Source organism: Anarhichas minor, unplaced genomic scaffold, assembly GCF_050575085.1.
Source record: "Anarhichas minor isolate MPS153535 unplaced genomic scaffold, ASM5057508v1 ptg000007l, whole genome shotgun sequence".
In the NCBI taxonomy this organism is placed as follows: domain Eukaryota; kingdom Metazoa; phylum Chordata; class Actinopteri; order Perciformes; family Anarhichadidae; genus Anarhichas; species Anarhichas minor.
In genome coordinates, this window is record NW_027466453.1 from 3,094,377 (window position 1) to 3,117,671 (window position 23,295).

The 23,295-nt window shown below is 40.4% G+C and overlaps 2 gene segments (V, D, J or C); both read right to left on the reverse strand.

Annotated features, from left to right (window-relative positions):
* Positions 1–9,421: 9,421 nt before the first annotated feature.
* LOC142939692 (T-cell receptor beta-1 chain C region-like) lies at positions 9,422–12,789 on the reverse strand. The segment is given in 5 exon segments: positions 9,422–9,649; positions 10,482–10,588; positions 10,678–10,701; positions 10,787–11,134; positions 12,403–12,789. Coding segments are annotated over 5 exon segments (669 nt in total).
* A 3,688-nt stretch (positions 12,790–16,477) lies between these two features.
* LOC142945221 (T cell receptor beta variable 18-like) lies at positions 16,478–17,064 on the reverse strand. The segment is given in 2 exon segments: positions 16,478–16,866; positions 17,016–17,064. Coding segments are annotated over 2 exon segments (438 nt in total).
* Between the last annotated feature and the right edge of the window lie 6,231 nt (positions 17,065–23,295).

Below are 23,295 nucleotides of genomic sequence, written 5' to 3' on the forward strand. Positions count from 1 at the left end.
GAACCTAATGTTCAAGAAATTTTAATATTTGACCTCTTCCTAGTATCTCCAAATAATATGACAGGGGTAAATTGGTGCAACTCATTGACTCAGAGTCAATGCATAAAGAATTAAGATGGTGACGATGGTGTTGTGCACTTTAGACATTCATTTAGAGTGAATGAACATTCAATAAAAAGTCTTTAAATAATAATAATAACATTAATAATTAATCAATTAAAAAAATACTCACCCCTTCCTATATTTTTGTACAGTCCCTTGCCATGTGGTTTGATACGTTTTTATTTTAAAGAATATCAAACCATGTCAAGTAGGCCGAACCCGAACGTCATCTGTAAATATTTATTCGAAGCCCTTGCCCTATCCACACTCTAGCCTCCAACTCCAAATCCTCCACACCCATTTCTTCTGTATTTAAAGGAAATGTTTGACAATTTGGGAATTATAATAAAATACTATTTGCTTTCTTTCCAAAGTTAGCTGAGTAGATTGATACCACTGTGCGCTATATTGACTTTGAGAAAGCAGGTGGTTAGCCTAGCTTAGCATAAAGACTGGAAGTAGGGCAAACAACTAGCTTGGCTCTGTCCAATTTGAAAAATATATCTCTAAAACTGACTAATTAACACGATATATCGTGCTAGTTTAAGCAAACCTGAATAGTGTGCCAAAATCTGCTTCTGAACCAATTTGAGGCGAGAATTTGCAAATCCAGTTGCTGAATCTTCCCTCATATTAGATCTACAAAGCCTAAATTAAAAGTTTGTTCTGACTTACGTATTCTGTTTCATTATTCTGTTTGTGTGGAGTTTGAATGAAGCATGTTTTATCATTGAAGTAAAACTACTGTGTTTTCAGTGGAGACTGGTAGCATGGCTATTTCTTTTCACATTTAATGTGATCATTTTAGGGTTTATTTCAATAAAACCAGAGTTGATGATGATGATGATCGTACAGTGGAACGAGCAAACCATTTCGTTTCTGTCGCATTTCACTAGCGGCAAAAGGTAAAATTGTTGTGTTTTTAAATGGAGTGTGGTGGCTTTGAGGAAAGCATATTAGTTGTATGTTTTGTACGCTTATAGAGTCTAATCATTTAAAAAGTCCTTCTTGATTTTATAGATTTTTTTAATAGGCCCACAGGATTTAAATCTGTGCATGTTATAATAAAACAACCACTTCCATTTCTTCTTCTCCTAGCCCCTGTAGGACCCGACTTGGAAGGACCCGTCTTACCAAGGAAGCATCCCTGACTTTGAGAAACAATATCCAATATCCAATATCTTTGGTTCATTGATTTTGATCCTTTTTTTGCCAAAAAAAAAAACCTGTCCGTCTGACAGTGTTAGAGGAGTGCAAACAGTAGAGTACTATTTTAAGGTCAATAGTGGGATATCATTTTGATATACATGAAGTCTTTCACCGTGTTTTTTGCCACTGGACTGCCTGATCTGACCTTCTGTAACCAACACAAAACAGTGTGATGGCTGAGGCTCATCACACTGGGTCACAGGTCTATGACGGACTGTTTATGTTTCATCACACCTGAGGTCAAATTCCAATTTCCTGTAGCATCCTCTAACAGTGTCAATGCACTCTCTCTAAGGACAACGCCACACAACTCTGGCTGCTTGTGTTTGTGCCTCTCATGTAGCCGACTGTAATCATTGTTTTTACATCTGAAACTTTGATATGGATGATTATACATTTAAGTCACAGTAGACTCCACCAGTACTAATTCAAATTATAGCATGAACATATTATGGGATCAGAACTTACCGTACTGTATGGTGAGTTTAAAATGTATTTATTCCATTTGGAAATGTTATCTGAAAATGTACTTAATGTAGGTGTCGGCTAAATATTTGATGTAGTAAAACATTGTTTCCCACAAGTTAAACGCCAAAATACAATGACACATAGAAATGTCATGAACCGAAAACACAGGGGCAAAGTTGTAGGATAAAAACACGGACAACTGCCAGACTGCATTGGTAGCACCCTGTCAATCACATGGTAGCCCCGCCCTAAAGCATACCCTATAAATGGACCATAATTTACAAAATGAACATCAAGCTGTATTGAAGAAGACATGAAACTAGAGATTGAGACCATAAACTCATGTTTACAATGTTTACTGAGGTAATAAATCAAGTGAGAAATAGTGTCATTTTCTCACAGACTTCTATTCAACCAGACTTCTTTTTGCAACCAGAGGAGTCGCCCCCTGATGGCCATTAGAGAGAATGCAAGTCTCAGGCACTTCTGCATTGGCTTTTTTTGCCACCTGTTTGGTACACTTGCTGCTCTTGTGGTGCCCTTGGTCTGTCCTTAAGGCATCCCATCTACTTTGGAAACACACACCGTAATGACCTCTACTCAATGTTTTCTTAGAAATAATATTTGGGCATGAGATAATCAAACAGCAGGCGGACTTTGCTCGCTGGGCACAGAGACACTTCAGCAGAAGCCTGGCAGAGTGTGTCAGCAGGAAGATGAGCTCCACCAAGGTACCTGTCTGTCCGTCTGTCTGTCCGTCTGTCTGTCTGTCTATCCGTCTGTCCGTCTGTCTATCCGTCTGTCTATCTATCCGTCTATCCGTCTGTCTATCTATCCGTCTGTCCGTCTGTCTATCTATTCGTCTGTCCGTCCGTCTGTCCGTCCGTCTGTCTGTCCGTCTGTCTGTCTGTCTGTCTGTCTGTCCACCTTTCCACCTGTCTTATCTGGTCCTTAATTTAGTCAATTTTTTGGGGGGTTCTTTTTCTTACAGATAAAGACCGTTTTTGTTTTGGTGACGGTGTTGTGTGCAACCAGTTTGGTTGTAGCAAACCCAGTGGAATTGGTGAGTGAACTGACCTTTGACCATTGACCCTTTCACTTCAAATTTAGCTCTTATACTGGCTCAACATAACCAACTCTCTCCTAACTCTCTCCACATATCCCTCGACAGACGGCAGCCAGACAACAGGGTAAGTAATGTGTGTGTGCTAGAGAGAGAGAGAGATGAATTTGGTGTCATGTCATGGGTTTATGTGCTGCGTTTAAGTGTTTAAGTAGAAACACATCGACGTCAACATGCAATTTGTTATTAGATATGACATGGAAATTAGCTGGCAAAGTGAGTGCAGTCTTTTATTATTTGATTGAGGTATAAATCTGTGTCCCAGGGGGCGCTGTTATTTTTTACGCCGCCTACCAGGGCCAGCTGAGAGATATCCTGTTCAACCCGATCGTCTTCAACCAGGTGTTGGTGAACCAGGGCTCGGCCTACGACAATGACACGGGTGTGTTCACCGCGCCGGTCACTGGCATCTACCAGTTTGTGTTTGCCGCCCAGCTCTGCCGAGGAGACCACAACAATGTCTGGTACTTCATGGTCAACGGGAACAAGAGGATGACCTGCCATGCTCAGGTACACGACACTGAACTAGAAAAAATAAAGTGAGATTGAGCTTAAAAGAAACCTAGTAACTAGAATTGACTTAAATGCACATGAAAATACTACATACTATAATGGTCAAATTCCTTGTATGTGCAACATACTCTGGCAAATAAACAGTTCTGATTCTGATTCTAATTGTCAACAATTAACAGCTCCAGCAGACATGATAAGGTAGTCTAAGGTGAGCCAGACTGGACTCAACAATAGATTAAAAACTCTACCATAATGAAATAAACACTAAACTTAACAAGAGTAAAAAACTAAACTTAGCCTAAATAGATCATACTGGAAAAAAGTTAAAACTACTTTAATTAACTCTGCCCCTAGTCATGTTACAGTTTAAATCCATGTCTGTCCAAAATGTCAGCACCTACATATTTCATCCTAATAGACATTTGTATGAAATTGTCATTATTAGCAAATGAATTATTGAATTATGGGCAACCACGTGTTTTTTGTGAGGACACAGTGACCTTTGACCACGAGACGGACGTACTTACGTAGGTATGAACGGATGAACATAACGCCTCTGGCCACGGCTTTCTGGTGAGAAGGCATAGAAATTAAATATTTTCATGACAGCTGAACTAATTCATACTGATGAAGACTGAGAGTACCAAAAAACAAAAAGTACCTTTACAGGACTCTAGACAACTCAAATTAGTGAAACTATATTGCACACCCTGGTCATCTGAAGCAACCTCAGGTTGAAAATTAAAACAAAGAAAATTAAAAAAACTAAATTAACTAAAGGCCATGAGGACCTACTGAAAAAACATGGATGCTTTTGATATTCAATAGCCAAGCTGAGTGACAGAAAAATGTGTCTCAAAATGCCATTGTCCGCTCCTGTCCCCCAGGTGTCTGGTCCTGACACGACCCTGAACACCTGCTACTCCATGGAGGAACTGAAGACAGGTGACCAGGTGTGGGTGAAGCAGAGAGTGGGGAGCTGCGCCTGGGCCAGCACTATCTCCAAAACCATCACCTTCTCTGGCGTCCTGCTGGCTAGGGAGGGCGTGTCCACGCTGGGAGGGAAGTATGGCTCTGGAAGCTCCTGTCCACTGGCCAGCACGGGCCACCACAAAGACACAATGTCCAGCTCTGTAGGCCGGAGTGCCTCCTTGTCTCACGTGGCCATCACTCTGCTGCTTTTCCGTCTCCTCTTGGATTAATCATGGTGAAGTTATAGACACTTACATTATATAAGCTTTTAAATTAATCTATTTGACACTTTCCACAGCTCTAACTTGACTTGCTGGGACCTGATGGTATTCCTCTTTTTTAACAGCAGAGTTCTTATTATATTTGCAGTGGCAAAAAAATTACTTAAATCTTTTACTTAAAGATACTTCAATAACAAAATTACCATTTGTGTATCAATTGCTCATTTCGTGTTATTGAATTCTTGAAGAAAGCTGTTTCTTTTCCGCATGCCTTCACGGTGAATGAAGAAAATATTTGACAAATTGAAGTAATTGAAGTGTTGATGAATTGAATAAATAGAAGTGTTGTTCAATTTAAGTAAATATAAGTGTTGAGGAATTTAAGGAAATTTAAGTGTTGATAAATTGAAGTAAATTAAAATCGAAGTCTCATTTATGCAGTTGCAGGCTCGCCATCTATTTCCAAAACATGAATCTTTGAGTGAAGTAGGGAGGGTCGTGCCGTCGCTATAGCATTCGGAATATCGCTGCCTCTGTGGATTTACCTGTTAGTATAGTGTAGTAGTCCTCTGTGGATTTGCCTGTTAGTATAGTGTAGTAGTCCTCTGTGGATTTGCCTGTTAGTATAGTGTAGTAGTCCTCTGTGGATTTGCCTGTTAGTATAGTGTAGTAGTCCTCTGTGGATTTGCCTGTTAGTATAGTGTAGTAGTCCTCTGTGGATTTGCCTGTTAGTATAGTGTAGTAGTCCTCTGTGGATTTACCTGTTAGTATAGTGTAGTAGTCCTCTGTGGATTTACCTGTTAGTATAGTGTAGTAGTCCTCTGTGGATTTGCCTGTTAGTATAGTGTAGTAGTCCTCTGTGGATTTGCCTGATAGTATAGTGTAGTAGTCCTCTGTGGATTTGCCTGTTAGTATAGTGTAGTAGTCCTCTGTGGATTTGCCTGTTAGTATAGTGTAGTAGTCCTCTGTGGATTTGCCTGTTAGTATAGTGTAGTAGTCCTCTGTGGATTTGCCTGTTAGTATAGTGTAGTAGTCCTCTGTGGATTTGCCTGTTAGTATAGTGTAGTAGTCCTCTGTGGATTTGCCTGTTAGTATAGTGTAGTAGTCCTCTGTGGATTTACCTGTTAGTATAGTGTAGTAGTCCTCTGTGGATTTGCCTGTTAGTATAGTGTAGTAGTCCTCTGTGGATTTACCTGTTAGTATAGTGTAGTAGTCCTCTGTGGATTTGCCTGATAGTATAGTGTAGTAGTCCTCTGTGGATTTGCCTGTTAGTATAGTGTAGTAGTCCTCTGTGGATTTACCTGTTAGTATAGTGTAGTAGTCCTCTGTGGATTTGCCTGTTAGTATAGTGTAGTAGTCCTCTGTGGATTTGCCTGTTAGTATAGTGTAGTAGTCCTCTGTGGATTTGCCTGTTAGTATAGTGTAGTAGTCCTCTGTGGATTTGCCTGTTAGTATAGTGTAGTAGTCCTCTGTGGATTTACCTGTTAGTATAGTGTAGTAGTCCTCTGTGGATTTACCTGTTAGTATAGTGTAGTAGTCCTCTGTGGATTTACCTGTTAGTATAGTGTAGTAGTCCTCTGTGGATTTGCCTGTTAGTATAGTGTAGTAGTCCTCTGTGGATTTGCCTGATAGTATAGTGTAGTAGTCCTCTGTGGATTTGCCTGTTAGTATAGTGTAGTAGTCCTCTGTGGATTTGCCTGTTAGTATAGTGTAGTAGTCCTCTGTGGATTTGCCTGTTAGTATAGTGTAGTAGTCCTCTGTGGATTTGCCTGTTAGTATAGTGTAGTAGTCCTCTGTGGATTTACCTGTTAGTATAGTGTAGCAGTCCTCTGTGGATTTGCCTGTTAGTATAGTGTAGTAGTCCTCTGTGGATTTACCTGTTAGTATAGTGTAGTAGTCCTCTGTGGATTTGCCTGTTAGTATAGTGTAGTAGTCCTCTGTGGATTTACCTGTTAGTATAGTGTAGTAGTCCTCTGTGGATTTGCCTGATAGTATAGTGTAGTAGTCCTCTGTGGATTTGCCTGTTAGTATAGTGTAGTAGTCCTCTGTGGATTTGCCTGTTAGTATAGTGTAGTAGTCCTCTGTGGATTTGCCTGTTAGTATAGTGTAGTAGTCCTCTGTGGATTTGCCTGTTAGTATAGTGTAGTAGTCCTCTGTGGATTTACCTGGCAACGGCAGCTGTGTTGATGGCACGGACAATAACTTCATATTTTTAGGTTAACAAAAATGTACCGGAATTCATGAATATGTAGGATATTTGTAGAGACATTCATGTAATGTTACGTCGCAATACTATTTTCTGGAAGCTATTTGTCTAGCCATTGTTGCAACTAGCTGATCTGACCAGCTGGAAGGTGGCGGGTGGACCTCTGATGGTTGACCAGCCCGGTCAAGTAGCCTTCTAGCTAATGAAGTGCTGCCAGGTTGGTTAAAAAATAGCATTATTATCCAGAAAAGGAAAAAGGAACTTCACACTTTTGTCAATCCACACAAGCAAATTTTTTACCAATATATTCTTTCCTAAAGCCGCCCAATAGGGTGGACAATTGCCCAATCTGGCAGCATTTCTCGGATGTAAAATCTTATGCCCCGTATCTAGTCATTTTCAGCATGCGGTGTCAACCAATCAGTGGTCAAAAGGGGGCTCTTCCATTAGTCATCGCACATTCTTGTAATACTCTGTGATTCATGTGCCCTTACTGGACCACACGCCACTGGTTTTTCACCAACTCAATATTCACCAAAAATATCTGGCTCCGATTCAATAATATATCAGAGAAATATTGATTAATACTTCGTTAATATTTGGCTTTTAAAGCGCCCTGATGTTTTTGGTTTCTTATATTCAGTTACTGTGTTGATGTTGCAGATGTGCATATGTTATTCAAATCATTAGGTTCAATAAAAATCGAATTTTTTCAGGGTTGAGCTGTGCACTGGCTGATGGGAATAAAAGTCAGTGGTGCAACATCCCTCTACATCCAGTAGATGGAGACACCTAATTGATGATGTACGCAGTGTACACCCTGTGTGCTGCATGCAAGCTGCAACATAATGTCATAATGAATTAATACATGTCACCTCTCAGGGCTTGGTGCCTTGCCCCCCCCCTTCCAACCTCACCTTAACTGCACACAGCGTTGCATATCCAAAAGTAGGACTTTCAACATATTGTAGCGTTGCACTGCTTCTGTTTGGGTTGGATCATAACCATTTAAGCTATGTTCAGAAATATTTATCAATACAAACTCCAGCTGCAAAGGAAGAGTCTCGTCACATGGATCGCTCCGGGTTAGCATGCTTGCTAGAAACGGACGACAGAACGTTTGTGCGGATGCTATTACAAAACTTTTCTCTTCCAAAATTTGACTTCGCATCTCATGTTTGTGATAATTAATTGCAGAGTTCATATAGTTTAGTTTTAGAGTGATGTAAATGAATAACCCCCAAAAAGCCTAATCATTTTTCAAAAGTCCAATCACAGAGTCAGCGAAATTTGTGAAAGTTTGTTTTCTTTGTTATTCTGTCGTAGTGTTCTCAGTTCTGGAACAGAAAATGTTCCCAGACACTCAGTCAATCACAAATTTGAGCTTTAATAATATAGTTTTTTGATGACAGAGTTGTTCATGTTTACTAATATTTCTGAACTGCCTTAGACCATAATTGCATGTCAACATTTAGAAAAAATGGGCCTATAGTTCCCCTTTGGAATTGTTTCATCTTTATGTTCTAAAAAATTATGAATTGATTTTTCTTGTTCGTGCCCAAAGGAAATAAGAAAAGCAAAAACAAATAGTGTTATGGGCTCATCTACATCCATATCTGTCCAAAATGTTAGAACTTCATAATTTTATCTCATGAGACATTTGTGTGAAATTCTCATAATGAGCATATGAAGTCTTAAGTTATGGCCCAAAACGTGTTTTGATGAGGTAAATCGAATCAGTTGAGTGCCGAATTTGCTAAAAACAAACGTTCTCAGACACACTATTATTGATCGCCGCCTTTAGTCTGCCTTATGATGTGAATTGACTTTGATAGCTTTTGCGACTGCAGCAGCGGATCACACTCAACAGCTGCTGGGTCAACCTGTAGCTTCAGTTGACACAGAAACAGCTGTTCGTTGCAGAGTTGTGCAGTGAGTGAGTGAGCAACCTTTTGCAAAGGTTGCGGTGAGGTGGAGGACTGCACCTCCTTCGTTTCTCAGCACAGCGATGCGAACCACATCCTCTCCTCTGCTGCTCCGCGGGCTCTCGTGTTCCTCGTCGACAACAGGCCTCCCGCCTTCTTCTTCTGCACATGAGATGAGGACGCTGGTTTCCTGTTGTGACATTGGCTGTGGTCGACTCACATGCGAACATTCACTTCTTCATTTAAAGCCTTCAACTAAAAGGAGTAATTGAAATAATGGAAAGAGACTTAAATCCACTGAAGTTCATATTATTACTAAAGATGTTGAAATAAATTCACAAAGGTATTTCATTTAATGTTGCTTTTTAAATGCCATCATAGAGGCTTTAATCAACTTCCTACCAAATGACCCAGTTTGTATGAATGTATGAAACCTGTGTCACAAAGAAAAGGTTGAGTTCTCAGAAAACAACAGATAAGCGAGCTGCTAAAAATACTCTGTCATGCCATGTCGGCTCAGATATGTAGGCAGTGCGTTGTTGTCTTCATGAATGTATGGAAACTGACATAACTTGCATGTTGACTGCTGATCTGACAGGTGGGACGATTAGTGTACGTTGTGCTGGTGCTGACTTTTGGTTTCACTTCCTAGAAATAATGATGCCATGTGCTGTATCTCCTCTTGAAAAACCTTTATTGGGAATAGAATTCAGCTGAAAGCAGTTCTCAGGCACTTACACAAACAGACAGCATTGTTAAGTAGAATACCAAATGCTTTTAAAATGCTCTGATTCGTGCAGAACTGATGGTGCATCGAGAGTAAAAGAAACAACAAAAACTTCACTGAAATGAGGAGAATCTGCTGGTTTGTGCAGCTCAGCTCTCAGTCGTCCTGTTTTCCAGAGGAAACCTGTGCAGCAGACAGAGGACACATTTTAAGAGGTTTACATAAAAAATACATAATATTATAATAATTCCAACACATACACCTAGTTCGCTTAAACCCCTTTCAGACATGCACCTTGTTAGGTAAATATGATATTGCATAAGACCTCGAGTCACTTTTACATAAACGTGGGGAACATTTCTGTTACAGCACAAGTCTGAATTGAATGTCATCAGCAAAGAGAGAGGAATTTAATGCCGTTCTGGTTCTTAAAAGCAATCTAATTAATTGACCACTTACTTATTAACAAATCATCTCTTTTGCACAAAGAAATGTTGAATAAACTACAAAACACCATGAATGGGCTTCCCCCCAGTCAGACCAGCACCGCCTCGCTACATTTTCCACTTTCATCCCTTTCAACTGCATGACATTATAAATATCCAGCATAACAAATTTGTCCCCAAAATGATATCGTGATGGGAGATTTAAGTGTAGCCTGAATTATTTTCAAAAGTAACACGTGGGAGCAAAGAAAGCGCTACATTTATGCCTCAAAAGCTGGTCGTCATGGTGGATGGCGGGCGCACAAAGGACAGGACATTAACAGCGGAGACCAGGGTTCACATCTGTCCTGAGTGTCCTGAAGCCTTAGCTGACATTTATACTATGGACCACTTTCATCTGACAAATAGGCATCACTTTAACAGCAGTGTTCAATGTCTGATATGGGATTTAATGCACCGTCTGGCCATGAGCACTTTAATTTGAAATTCACAGAGCCATTTCTTATGGCGAGTACATTACTTCCACTGGGATTTCTTTGGTACATCACAGTGACTCGAGTTGGACGCACCTGAAGCCCCCACACCATGAACCCCACAAAGACTCCAAAGATGCCGCTCTTGACTATCAGAACAACGTAGGACAGCTTGGCAGTGTGGGTGATCCTCAAATACTTCTCTGCAAAATAATGCATCATTTTAGCGAATGGCACGTCTTGTTGTTTTTGATACTTTAAACCGTGTAGGTCCAAACTAAATTATATTTACCTCTTATCGCTGCAGCTCCTGGTCCTGACAAGAAAAAAAGAAAAGAAATATAGTTGGGTTTTTTTCAGTGCAATTATTAAAAAGATACATATTATTCTGAGTTGCATACCGCTGACGCCTTCGACCCAATTTGAACGGTGCACGGTCTCGTTCCCGTTGAAGAAGCTGACGGTGCAGGTGAACTCCTTGCCCGTTGTAAACCACTCACTGAGCGGGACCCTCAGCCTGCTGGTGAGGCTGTAATGTTCCCCTCCCCACAGGGGCGCGTTGTCAGTCGACACGCCGTCCGTGACGTTCACCCCGTCGACCTGCCAAAACACGCTCACGTGGTCCGGGTAGAAACGAGAGGCCACGCACACCAAGGTCTTCTTCTTTCTCTTGTCTTTGTTGTTCTGACACTCGTTCGGCGAAGGCTGAAGCACTTTCACCGCTGGCGGGGTGACGGTACGGTTTGGATCTGCGGAAACAAAAAGAGAATGGTTCCACATTTTGGAAAATACACTTACTCTCTTTCTTGTCAGGAGTTGACAAGATTGAGGAAATTGATACCGCTCTGATGTCAGTACAATAAATACGTAGCTAGAGCCAGCAGCCGGTTAGCATTAGCTTAGCATAAAGACTGGAAACTGGAGCAAATAGCGAGCCGCACTCTTTATAAAGTTATGCATACCTACCCAACAGCACATTTAAAATTCACAAATTAACATGTTGTATCTCATTTGTTTAAGACATATCTTGTAAAAATCGAACAATCGATTAACGATATGTTAACAAGTGAGCTTTAGAGGTCCTGGTAGATGTATTTTGTTAACTTCAGACAGAGCCAAGCTAGCTAAAGAAGCTAGTTTGCCCCTGATTCCAGTCCGTTGCTGCTGATTTACCCTACAGACATAAGAGCATCATCTCTCTAACTTTTGGCAAGTAAGCAAATAAGTAAATTGTTTTTAAAGCTACCTATCAACTTTCTGGAGATACTTTGACCCTTTAATACCAGAATTATACATGGACAGTGAGGAGGATGTAGCAGGATTTTCGCAGGTCTTACACGTTACATTAATCACATTTAGAGCCCTTATCATTCTATTTCGTTCGTCTTTTATTGTCTTACAAAGAACTGTTGGCCTGGTCCCCTTTCCGAGATAAGTAGTTTAAGTGGAGCGCAACACAAAATCGGCATCTAATTCATCTCATAACCTTCGATTGACTGATAAATAGGTTAGTCCATAAAATGTCAGAAAATGCTGAAAAGTGTAATAGAACAATATTTTAAGAATTAGTTTGATCTTAGAGTACAAGGTGAAAACACTTCAAACGAACCTTGTAGATAAACCAGCTAACTTTGAATTATACATTATGAAATATTACATAATCTGTTTATTGAATTCTATATAATTTTACTTCTTTTTTAAATTTTTTACTTTACTTAAGAGAGTAAATTTAGTCTCAGTCCCAAAGTAAACATCTCTGACAGTACCAGAGCTGATAAGAACTCACATTGAGAGCATTCATTTGGCCAAAGAGCCAATTATTTTTATTCCTGCATCAGTTTGCTGAAGAGCAGGTTAGGACGAAACAAAACTTAACTTGTACCATAACTGCTTTTATCGTTTAGAGGGAGAATACTACACCAAATAAAATCACCTAAAAGCTACATATTGCCCATTCTCTCATATAAACAAGCTGTAAAAGACGCACCATTTGATTCGTTGATGCTGATTTTCTTACCTAAGACGGTCAGTTTAGTTCCAGCTCCAAAGCGAGCGGCGGCGAATGAACACAGAGCTCTCCGACTGTGACAAAAAGGTATCTTACTGCTTTTGTCTCTGTGTTCCTTTTTGCAATTTGGCCGGTGAACCTCCTGTGTCATTCTCCACCAAAATTGTCTCATGCTTCATGTCTCGCATGTTTTTGCGATTTGCTTTGTATTCTGAGAATCTTAAGATGTTTCCTTTGACCCAAAGTAAAAAATCGAACTGAAACATTTTGCTAAAATGGTCATCTTGGTTTTTTCGACAGGAACAGTGTCAGTCAAATTATTCCCAAGTCAGGTAAATTCATTTGGTCGGACAGTTTTTCTTTCATTTTCTTTCAAACAAGGACATTTTTTTTCGTTTTCTCACCAACTTACCTAGAACAGTGAGTTTAGCTCCTTATCCAGATAAACCTTTAGTGCCACTTTCACTGCATCCTCCATCAAAAAGTAACAAAACTGCCCATAACAGCCTAACAATACATGACATGACTGTACTTTCAGCATAGAAATGAGAAATGAGCTTTACAACATCTCAGTTTGCTGTATTTATGTGGCGAAAACCCAAATTCTGTGTATTGGTTTTTAAAATTGAATTCCAAAAAAGTTTCCTCGCTGAACTTTAGTTTTTGACAATGTCAAAATAGAATAGAAAAGAAAATTGAGGGTCCGAAATAACTTGCAGCGCTCCACACTATGCATGTTAAAGGGAGAAGGTTTTGGTACAGCTGCTGTATTGGATTGTATCACCGTGCCCCCTGTCCCACAGTGAAAAAGCATTACTCCAAAACCTGACTTCCCTCTGCTTGCTTTCGTCTTTCCTTCCCCCACTCAGCCTCTCCGTATCTCAGCCTCCATCTTCCTGCGTTTGCCTGTGAGAGCAGCTGTGCAGGTCGGCCCCACTGAATAGCCCAGGCTATTTCTGTGACGGCTAAGAAAAGAAACCATCAGGAAAAGAAAACTTTGTGTTTCCATGCAGTAGCTGCACAGAGGAAGTGACGTCTTTACTGATCACACCTCTTTATTTAACTGATATCATTTTCTGTATTGACCAGAAGCAGCTTAAGCATGATTGTCAAATTGTTTATTGTGGCTACGTTGGTCTGTCAAATATGAAGTCCAACAATTTAGTAGAAGATCATTGGTGATTTCCATAAGTCCTTCACCTTTCTTCTAATGCCAACCTTAACCTGCACTGGTTATCCCCCCCCACCTGTTTTGCTGCAGTCCTGCTGTGCTGTAATTGGCTTGTATTCATTACTTCTGATTGGATGCTAACTGTGGGTGCGGCAAGTTCCACCCTACTGTGCTGTGAGTGTAGATATCACTGGGAAGAGCTACTGGAGTGGAGATTTCTGGCTCAGAGACAAAGACCAAAACAATGTGAGAATATGGCCTTTAAAGATTCCGAAGACACTACAGGTGAATACAGGGTAAAACAAGTTGAATTGATAGTTAGATACCAGCATTGAACTTACCCAGTTGTTTGTTAGTTAGAGGAACCCATTATTATACATTGTAACAAATAGCTTTATTGATGTTAATAAACCTTTTTCTAATGCCAATTATATCAGTTTATATACTTAAAGATATGATTCAGCAGACCTAAATTACAGTTTTTAATCCAGAAAATGTCAGAAAATGTTGAAAAACATAATTTCCCAAAATGCAAAGTGACAATGAGTCCAAAACCCCAAAATAGGCAATTTTTGTGTTAATTAAGCTGATATTAACCACAGAAAAACAGCAAGTCCTTGCATTTGAGAAAGTAGAACCAACACACCAAACCTAAAACAGTACCGTCATCGGTCGTATTACAAACATAGATGAGAGTCCATAAAGAGAGGAAGTAAACAATTTTGCAGAGTGGCGCTCAGAGAACAATCCACTGCTCAACGTCAGTAAAACCAAGGAGCTGATTGTTGGTCTTAGAAAAAAAGGAGGCGAAGACACACACACCTCTGTCTGCATCAATGGAGCTGAGGTGGAGCAAGTGAACAGTTTTGAGTTCTTGGGAACCAGCATCACAAAACCTGACATGGTCATCTCAAATCTCCATCCTGGAGAAGAAAGCGCATAGACGGCTGTATTTCTAAAGGAAACTTCAGAAGTAAAAATTCCTGTGCCAAGTTTTTGTCAACTTTTGCAGAGGAGCAATAGAAAGCATTGCAAACTGGCATGGGATGTGCACGGCACAGGACAGGAGAGCTCTACAGTGGGGGATTAAAACCGCCCAGAACATCATTGGCGCCCATCTACTGATAATCAGTGATATTGGTGACAAGAGGTGCCTAAAAGCTCGAAGGATATTAAAAGTCAATACCCACCCATCCACAGCCTGTCCACTCTGCTACCATCTAGCAAGAGATACATAAGTATTACGCTGCCGAACCACCAGACTACAGCTTCTGTCCTCATTTCTTCATGATCAGAAGATTAACCGACTGTCTGCTGGAGAAGGATGAAAGCTCCCCGCCATGTCTGTCCACCATTACCTCTTCATCTCCTCCCATCGTTTAGCTGACTCCTCTGTGCGTCTGTTCATGTGGTTTGCAGCAGGTGTACAGGTGACATGTGGGTTTTTGTACGGGAATTTGGGGCTTTTCTACCATCGTGCGTCTGTAATGCTGCACAAAAGTAATGCCCACTGTCTTGGGGACGCCTCAGTTTGAGCAAATGAAGGAATGCCTCCTTCTCGCCATTTCCACTAATGTTAAAACTACCCTGGAAGGGTTTTTCGACAATTTGAACAATTGTGGAAGTTATAAAACCAACTAGCTTTAGAGAAGAGTCTCCCTGTGGGCGGTGATACCACAGAATGGTGTAATAGTCGTTGATGCTGTGTTTGCAGGACAGTTTGACTTTATCTTTTGTCTCCCCCAGCAGATCGGCTGGAGTCTGATGAACATCTTCACTTTTATTTGAAGATATTCCTGCAGGAAAGGAGCAAAAAATTCTGAGTGTTAAAAAAAAATGAAGCAATAAGATCAAACTTACAATGTTGAAGCAAAAATAAAGAACTTAATGTACCGTTGATCCAGAGTGAGATAATAATGGTAATCAAAGCGCTGTTCATGTTGAAAACTCTTCACTGTTTGTCAAGCGGGGAAATGGAAGTGATACGTTTCAAACGGCATCACATGAAGAAGAAGAGGAAAAGGTTTGACGTCAAAGGCAGATGTGGTATGCCAAGCGTCACATTCACTTACTGCAAGTGTGGCGAGCAGAGGGGGTGTGGCTTAAAGTTTACGTAGCCCGAGAGCCCCCCTGAACTAAAATAGTGAACAATGTAAACATTATACTTCTCAAATATCAACATCTTGCTGTTGTCATTGTGCAGCCACGTCTCCAGAAAATGATGTTCTCATACAGCAAAACTGCATTGTGAATTACGTTTTTGAGGGAAACCTGTGGAGATCAGGGTCTGGGTTGGGGTCAAGGTCATGGTCAGGATGCTGGTGGATGGTCAAAAAAGAGGAGACTGTTGTTCGTGTCCTGAGTGAGCCAAGTAGTTTGGTTGCCTTCACATAAGCAAGAACTTTTGGCGTGTTATTTTGTTTTGTTTCAATTTCGTAGTAATTTTAAACCAAACCATGACATTCTTTACTAAACCGAAACCATAAAGGTTTGAAGCTGCTGGCTTGTGTCACACAGTTTATAAATTCTCGAAAAGTAATTAGGAATGCAGTTTAGTTGTATGGCAACGTAATTTAGTAACAGACAGGGTTGCATAGTTAGCATGTAGCTCACTGCACCACTCTGCCTACTGTAAGTACAGGCTCACAGAGCATTACTGTTGACTATGTTACTTTGTTGCAAGGAACTACTCTGCCAATTGTCATTCAATCTTTTAATTTATCCTTTGATGATCCCACAAAAAACAAACAACAAAAACATGAATGCATTTTTATCAACGAAAGCTCCAGAACAGCTTCCGAGTGGACCGGTGAGATTGCTTTGTTTCCATTTGATTCTTGGATACAATTTTTTGAAATTTGTTCTTGCAGGCATGAGAAACTTAACATAAACCACCATAAGCACATTGTTAGGTCACATGTCACCCAGCCTCTCTGCAAGGAAGTAATAAAATCCCTCAATGTCATTTTGGTGCAGCTTGACAGGTATCTGCAACACTGTGTGTGAGCTGACAGCACAGAGATACACTCTGTTGTCTCCTGGTTGAACATTTTTCATCGTGAAAGATCCGCTTTCAATCACCGTCTTGCTGGCCGAGTATTTGTCCTGGCTGAAGTTCCCAAAGTCAGGTTGCTTGTAAGGCACCGTGTGGACAATCAGCTTCATACTCTCCCCTGGTAGCTGCCGAAACCAGTACATGTGATGATAAGGACCCAGGATGTGACTGCAGTCCATCTGAGCAGAGTGGCCCCTATCTACTAGTAAGCTTGGGGTCTGTTGGACTCCACTCGTCCATGTTACACCTGGAATCAAGCAAGGAAAAAAGGCTGAGATGTTAAAAAATGCATGTAAAATAATTATCTGCATATAAAGGATAGTAAACCATATGGGTTTTGAAGTATCACGCAGTTTAATTAACAATCAACAAATAAAGCCCTCAAAGTAAAACTACCTGCAGTGCAGAGCAGAGAAACGGCGCAGATGACGAGAGGTGAGAGCATTTCGATCCACTCAACACAAAGACGTCTCTCACAGTGAGACAGTAGCTGATGGGATATGATCTCTCCTGAAACACTGGCAGGCATCATCAGACTGGTCAGCACTTTTCAGTTCACGGTTCTCAGGATGTAGTTACGATCAGTCTTTGGTGGACCCAAACGCAGGCAAAGAGTAGAGTAAATGAAGGGTTTATTGTAGGGGCGATGACAATGGAAGGGCTGAGCTGATAAGGGTGAGGGCGAAAGCTCGCGTTATGGCACAATAACAATGGTGTATGAGATACTTGATAACTTTTCATTGCAATGTGAAATTCCGTAGGAGTTTGTTTAAGTACAGCACTTGTAAAAGGCAAAAAAGTGCCTAAAATTGCACATGAAATTCAAAATGGCCGACTTCCCGTTGGGTTTATGGTATACCTCCAAGAGGTTAATGATCCATGAGGTCTGTGCGATGAAGCACAACAGGACATCTTTTCGCTATCTGGTTTCGCTAAACTACTAACCCGCTAAAAGTCATACGACAGCGGCTATCAACTCGGTAAGTCAACCTAAAGCACGTTCACTTGAAAGGGGCGGTGCATATGTCCAATCACAAACATGGACGTGTGTGTGTAGGCCTACTGGCAGCAGAGCGGCATATTTTCTAAACAAAGTGCAAACTCTAATATTGCAGAAATACAAAAATAATTTCCACACATAATCCAGGCTAAAAGCAACATAGTTGCAGCCACCAAATGCAGGAAGGACAAGCTGGCAGAAAATCGCGGAATGTGTGAATGTGCAAGTTACTGAGCTTGTAATATCATTGCCCATCTTAGGCACAGGTAGATCTGAGTATAATTACATCGGTGTATTCCGCTGAGCAAATTCTGGGAGCAAATAAAAATTACATAAAATAATAAAATTCAAAGCTGTAATTAAGCTTACTTTCATATCTTATAAGTACAACAAGTACAAGGCTTTAGTCACTTAGTCAGTCTTTGTAGTATGATGATATCATTAAACAAGAGCTCTATGAATTAGCTTTGACATTGCTTAACATGAAATGAAGAAGACAGTAGGGGCCCTACTTAAACACTGATCTCCTGTTGCCAGTAGGTGGCGCTCTGGCAACAAGTTGGTATTGGCATGTAGTTGTTCTCATGTCTGGGCTCTAATGATGCAATAGCATGGCATAAAGATTCTTCGCCACACCAATTACGTTTCATTGCAAAAGTTTGTAGATTGTACTGACCAAATGTGAATGTGAAAGGGTTAAATCTCTAGGCTTTCATACATGGGAACGTCACACAAAATTCGAAATAGCCGACTGTGAGCTGCCGGCTCAGGCGTTGGTAGAGAGCCGCTGAGACAAAATATCAGGCTACAGTATGAGTGAATATAGAATATATATATATATGAAATGAAACTGCAAAGTTTGGTGTATTTAAGTGCTACTAAAGTGGAGTCTGATAAAACCAACACATTTTGACATTTTCAAGACACTACAGGTGACTAGGATAAAAAACAAAACAACAACTAATAGATAACACCATGAAACGTCACCAGTTGACATGAAGACAATTTTTTGTCTTACAAGTTTTCTGAAATGTTTTGTTTAAATATGCAACTGAGGCATTATCTAAAGCTAACGTTTGGTGAATTCAGGATAAATCTAGAGCTACAAATGAACAAAGTGGTAAAATAAACTCCTAAATGTGTACTCAAGAGCAGATTTCAACAGCAGAACAATACAGGAGATTGAAGTTTAACTCAGAGTTTAAAAAGTGATCAAAAGCAACCAAGATGTTTGAACCGCATGCTTTTTCGACACGTTTGTCAGATGATCAACACCTGTTTCTGTAGATCCTTTACTATTCATGGGCCTTGTGAACTGAAAAACCTTTCTCAAATCAAATCATATCAGCTATTAAGACACACAATTTTTCTTCTTCAACTTTTTTTTTCATGTCATTTCCATACCAGTCCTGTTTTTGAGTAGGGCTACATTTTTTCAGATCTGTGGCAGTTCAAGAAGCTGACACACACAAGCAACCCTCCGATGAGGATCTATATCTCTCATAAAAATAAAAAAGTAATTTAACAGCCAAAACGTTTTGCTGGTGTTCGAACACACCTTCTATGAACGGTAATGCCATTTTCCACCACCACTGCGGTTGCAACAGCTATCTGGAGAGGAGTGTATGGAGAACCAGAGTAGGTATACTGTGGAGTTGATGGAAGGCCGCTGGTGCAGACCGGACAGGTGAGGTGAATGAACCATAATCAGGAGGAAGTCGATTTTGCTGTCGATTGCATTATAAAGTACCAACCACAGAAACAGGTGCTGAAAGGCAGTTAATGCCTTCAACAAAACCACCGATGATAAAGGACTGTGTTCAGCTGCAGAATGTCAAACTGAAAATAAGTTTTATCCCTATACTCTCAAACTACTTTTATATATTTTTATTGTCAATTTGCAATACTTGGTTATAAGGTTGGGTTTAACGTACTAACCAAAATGATCCAGTACAAAGTAGTATCAAAACGCCTCCAGTCAGACAATACCTGCGTTCGAAACACCCAGAGGGTCTTTGGGATACAGGTGCACAGCTTGGCATTTGTCTCCGGATATTCTGCAGGAAACAGGCAGTAGGAACTCATTTTATAAAAGGAGAAACAACATGCATTAAGATCTCAAGGCTAAAATGTAGTAAACTAATAGACAACAGTTTGATTGTGTTTGATGGTGCAACACAAGATCATTTGTTGAGTTTTAACACCACCTGCAGGAAAGATCTTAAAATCAAGATATGAATCCTAATACGCGGTGTGATACCAAAGCAACCAAGGTAACTCCTGCTGATTGACAAACTAGCTGTGAACTCAGGGCAGAAGATAGAAAAACAAAAGAAATAGGAAAGGCAGCACAGAAGTATGTGAACAGAATCAAAAGTATTCATGCCATTACCTGAAACCAGGACAGTCTTATCCTCATCTGATCCTCATATTCCACCTCTACTACTGGGTCCATACAATACAAATATACAGTTATTGGTTATAAAAGTAAAAAAAAGCCAACTACTAACTAACAGCAGGGCAAGAATATACACAATTCAACCAAATTGGTGAAACTCTGAGAGCATGTCCCCTGATCAGAGCATTTCATGAGAATTTCAACAAATATAACAAAAATAAAATACAAAGATGCTCCTAAAATAAATTGCCTATCCTAGCTCTAATGGTGATTCATAAATGTGCTTCAGCTTATTTTTTCACGGCTCACACAGCACCGCTAACTTTATCAATCACGTAAACCCTCCAACACGGCACTTGTATCTAACGGACATCCAGCCAACTTTCAGTGCCTTTTATATCCGTTTCATTTTAATCAAACTGCAAACACAGCCTCCTCTTAATAATTCTAATATTTAGTTTTCCTGTGGGGGAATATTAAGGGGAGCTTCCAGTTTTGCTGCTTGCATCCAGTTATGGTCCCAGGTGGTGCTGGAGCATTATTTTTGCATGGAAGCGCACCCCGATGTACTTTGTGATTACTTTAGTACAGTGATTCTCAACTGGTGGGTCGCGAGTGGGCCTTTGCATGACAAAAAAAAAAAAAAAAGTTGTGATTTTATTTTGAAGGGCATTTTTTATGCAGCGTAATTATTCCAGCATTTACAGCACTTGTTCAGCGGTGCAGGAAAAACACCGACCAATGCGTTGTGAATCACATCACGTGATGAAGCTCAGCCAATCAAATATGTGTATTCTGACAAGTTTCCTGACTTGAGTGAGATGTACACACACCATGACACACCGGGAGAGACGAGGATATAGACAGCAGAGCAGGACTGTCGAGTGAGAGTTGTGAAAGTCAAATCATAGGACGATCTCCAAAAGAGAAGATGTCCAGAGAGACCAGAGTCATTAGACTCTGACTGGACAGACTCATAGAGGTGAATTCTTCCAACACGAATTTCTCTTTTTAGTAGATGAGAAAAATATAATATTGTGGCTTTTTCACTTCACACTGAATGAACTGAATTTAAAGCTACAGGGCAATTCAGTGAAAATAATTTTTCTAAAATGAATTCTGTTACGTAATTTATTTTTTAATCCAGCCGTTATTTTACTTGAAATAAGAAAAACATTTATTTATGTATTTCTATGTATTAGTTATAATCCATCCAGTTAAATTTGAAAAATGAGAATAATATTTGTTAAAATATAATTGATGTGTTTCTTTATTTGATTTGGCAGTTGTTTACTACACAGAGACGTTACTACTACTAGACTTCTTGAATATAGATATACCCAAATTATATATATATATATATATATATATATAATTTGGGTCGTGGGTCCCGGCTTGTCATTAAGGGGTGATGGTGGGTCCCGCAGCCAGACCAGTTGAGAACCACTGCTTTAGTATACACAAAACCCAAGTGACAGCAACGAAGGAGAAATATTTAATTGTTCTATATGTTACAGTATTAGTTGCGGCCTCATTGCACAGTTATCTGCCCAAACTGACATCTGACGTCATATTTGACATCGAAAAAAACAGTCTTTTGCACATGGCTATTTAGAATTACAAATGGTTGTTTCAGTTTCAGAGTTGTGGATTTGGCTTTATGTTGGTCAAAACAGGACGAGGCAGGCTTTTATCAGTGATCATTTCCAGTGGCAGTCTGTGGTTTTAGTGAATTTTTAGTGAAAGGTCAGTCGGAGGATTTGAATTCAAACCCACAGGAGAGCCAGAGTACCACGAGAGGGACCATGTTGAGGCTTCTGATCATTGTGGCCTATTCTTCCTCTGTCTTTATTTTACTGCACTGGCACACTGAGCACACACTGTGGGGCCAACTGAGAGAGGAGGAGTCAAACGTTGAGCAAACGTATTTGGTTCTTCCTGTAGTGCTTCTCTCGTCTGTCAAACTTTAGTCATGACAGTATACCGCTATAAACCTTTTACATTTCTGCAAAACCGCGGATACGATGGCGGCATTTGGTCAAAGAAAGTGTCGCAGTTCAACAAGAGACACACAGAACGTAGCATATATCGATCAGCCGTTTTTGAAAGTTACGTGGTATAATAACCGGTATAACAATTTAAAAGTCCACCATGTGTGGGTTGGGGGTTGTGGGGGATGGGTAAAAACAAAAAACACAGGACCCGTGTGAAGCTAAAAGTAATCTCAGGTAGACATTACTCCACAATTTTTTTTTACATAGCAAATAGTTGTTTTTCTTCTATATTAATGCACTGAATCCTGCATATTGCACCGTTACCCAAGTAGTTCCACATGGCATTGTGCGTGTCTCCAAGCTTGATATGAGGCTGATTTGAAACGTGTTTTTGATTCAGTGACATCACCATTCCAAAAATTGTTCTTGGTATGTAAAGCATCAGTTGACTCAAATGACAGAAAGTAATTTTGAGACACGCTAGTGGCATTGATCTATGGGAGGCAGTGTCTGATGGTTGGTCTCTCCCAGGAGATTGAAGCCTTTGACAGCTGGTCAAAGTTTTCACTTGTCTTGTGAAACATCTTCACACTTATCTCATGGATCGGCACGACATTTTGCACCACAAACTGTTTAATTGACCTCCAATATTTGGGGGATGACATTATTTTCAGTAACAGAGTTGATCAAAACATGTACGGATAAATCCAAAACTATCTTCATGACCAAACACTACTGGGGGTTAAGTGATAAAAAAACATTTTCTTTTCATGTAATTTGGGCAAACTGACCCTCTACACTAAAGTGCTTTAGAAACCTAAGTCCCTCTTTCTTTACATCTCCATCTCATCCTTTTTTAAAAATCTGCTTTTACCTGGCCGCACCTCATCCACATCCCTCTGATGTTTACCCCCAGTGCAAAGTCAACTGCTGAGTCCCACCCGCCTGCAGAGGGGGCTTCCTCTCAGCAAACAAAGCCTCTTCTGTGTCTGAAACCGGAGAGGTCAGCATTCCTCTGCCCAGGCCTCAAATAAAGACCCGAATTCTATGCAGAAATAATCCAGATTCCTGCTGGGACTGCAACCTATCCTGGGGCAGCTGCCTCCCTCAAGGTGGACAATCAGTGTCTTTGTCAAGCCAAGCTGATGCCAACAGGCTGAGCACCGGAGCAGGTCCACCCGGCAGCCCTCAGTCTGGCAGAGCTGTGCAGACAGGTCTGTCTCGCTGTGGAAACACTGGATTATTTTTGGACAAATTTTATCATTAATACTGGATTATCAGTGT